Source organism: Frankliniella occidentalis, unplaced genomic scaffold (assembly GCF_000697945.3).
Source record: "Frankliniella occidentalis isolate FOCC.00 unplaced genomic scaffold, Focc_3.1 Scaffold4386, whole genome shotgun sequence".
Lineage (NCBI taxonomy): Eukaryota > Metazoa > Arthropoda > Insecta > Thysanoptera > Thripidae > Frankliniella > Frankliniella occidentalis.
Genome location: NW_026271433.1, coordinates 1 through 1,931, shown reverse-complemented (window position 1 = coordinate 1,931; position 1,931 = coordinate 1). Strand labels below are relative to the sequence as shown.

The 1,931-nt window shown below is 63.4% G+C and overlaps 1 protein-coding gene across 1 annotated transcript; it reads left to right on the top strand.

Moving 5' to 3' along the window:
* Positions 1-769: 769 nt before the first annotated feature.
* On the top strand, positions 770-1,748 carry LOC127752136 (uncharacterized; the record flags this gene model as incomplete). The annotated part of the gene is made up of 3 exons (XM_052276785.1): positions 770-1,001; positions 1,364-1,561; positions 1,643-1,748. Coding segments are annotated over 3 exons (536 nt in total), but the record flags the coding sequence as incomplete, so codon positions are not given.
* Between the last annotated feature and the right edge of the window lie 183 nt (positions 1,749-1,931).

Sequence of the window (1,931 nt, the reverse complement as noted above, 5' to 3'; positions counted from 1 at the left end):
GGGGGGGATGGAGCAGGATGGGGATGACAAATTGGATAGTTGAGGTGATTGGGATTTGGGCGCGCGCGCTACACCGGCGGCTAATGATGGACTGGGTGTGCGCACACTGTGCGGCCGCGGGGGCCGGACGGGACAGGACAGTTGTCCTCGGGCGGCGCGGGGCCGGGCCTCGGGGCCGAGCGACACTCGATAGTGATTAGAAACACCCGCCGTGCTGGCTGCTGGCGTCTCCACGCATATCGAAATATTTTTCTGATTCCACGCAGGCTCCCGATACGCAGGCGCGTAAAGCTCACAATTGTTTTGCCCCCTATACTTATTGACTAGACTACGAAAGGCCTCACTCACAGCAATAGTAAAGTGTTACAAAAGTATATCACCGCGTCGAGCTTCCAGTCCCCAAACCGGTTTACCAGGATTCGAGAACATTGCGGGGGTGACCGAGTCGCAGAAGGGCCTAACTCCGCCGTGCTCGACGCGCAGCAGCTTGACGCCAGACTGGCGGAACATGTTTGCGGCTCCCCACCTGTTGTGTGGCGTCACGCCGAGAGGAGCGCCACAAAAGATACCGAGTTCTCTTTTCAGCATCCAATTTCCTGCTCCCCCTGCTGCTGCTGCTGCTCTGCCTCTCGCCTCGGCCGCGCCGCATTCACGGCTCGGCGCGCAGCGCACCCGTGTTCCGCCCAAGCCTTTGTCGCGCACTCACTCACACACGCGCGACTCGGTGATCCCCCTGTGTGACGCTGTCTCTCTCTCTGTCTGATTGCAGGGTCCAGGAGACTGACGGCTCATTCTTTGAGAGCTACACGGCGCTCTCGTGGAAACAAGAGAACAGGCGGCTGCTCGTGGCTCGGGAGCTGCAGGAGCGACCCGGGCCGGGCCACCCCGGCGACTCGAGAGGCGGCGACGCACAACCCCACCCCCACCTGGAGAGGGGGATCGGACCACCGCTCCAGCCCGGGGTCTGGTGGCCGCCTGACCAGCGGACCCACGGCAAAGAGGTGGGGGACCAGCGGGAACCAGCGGGAACCAGCCACCAGCCATCACGGCGGCCGCCCACTTTGAACCTGATCTTTCTCTCGCTCGCTGTGCACCCCCCCCTCTCTCTCTCTCCCTCTGTCTCCCTCTCTCTCCATTGTGCGCGCAGCCCATTAGCGGTCTCACATAGCACTGTGTTGACATCCAATAACGCGCAGCAAAGCCAAACTAACTGCGCCGCGCGCTCCTGCTGCGCCATTTCAATGCGAGTAAGGGACTCGCAGCGACAGAAACAACAACAGCGAGCAGCCGGAGCAGCGGCAATTAACGAGCTGCTATTCTACAGCACGGTCTCACTGTCCGGCCTGTGTGCTTTCTCTCGCAGCACGAGGACCTGTACGTGGAGGTGCTGTACACGCTCGCCAACCGGGTGGGCGCGCTGCCCGGGTCGCTGCCGCACGGCGCTCACCAGGGCGCGCACCAGGGCACCTCCCAGGACGACCTCCACGACTACGCCATGGCGGCCTTCGGCTTCAACAGCGAGCAGCACCGCCGCCTGCTGGCCGTGGCCCGGGAGGAGAAGGTGAGCGGGGCGGGGAGGGTGGCGGGGTGGGGCACGTCCGCCGGGCAGTGTGTTCTCTAGAGCGTGTGCGTGTGTGCGCAGCCCCCCATCGTGGTGCTCAACGTGGTGGTCCTGGAGGCGGAGGGGCTGGAGGCCAAGGACGCGAACGGTGAGTGTGTGCAGCAGCCGACGCAGCGGCGGCGGTGGGGCGGGTGGGAACCAAGGAGGAGGAGGAGGTGGCGAGCTAGCTCTGGCTATAGCACTCGCGCGCCGAGAACAGCGACGCAATAATGACTAATGACGACGACGACGACGGCTTTCCGACCGATATTTTATCCTCCTGCTCCTCTCCGTCTCTTTCATTCTTCTTCTGCCGCACGCGCCACCGCCC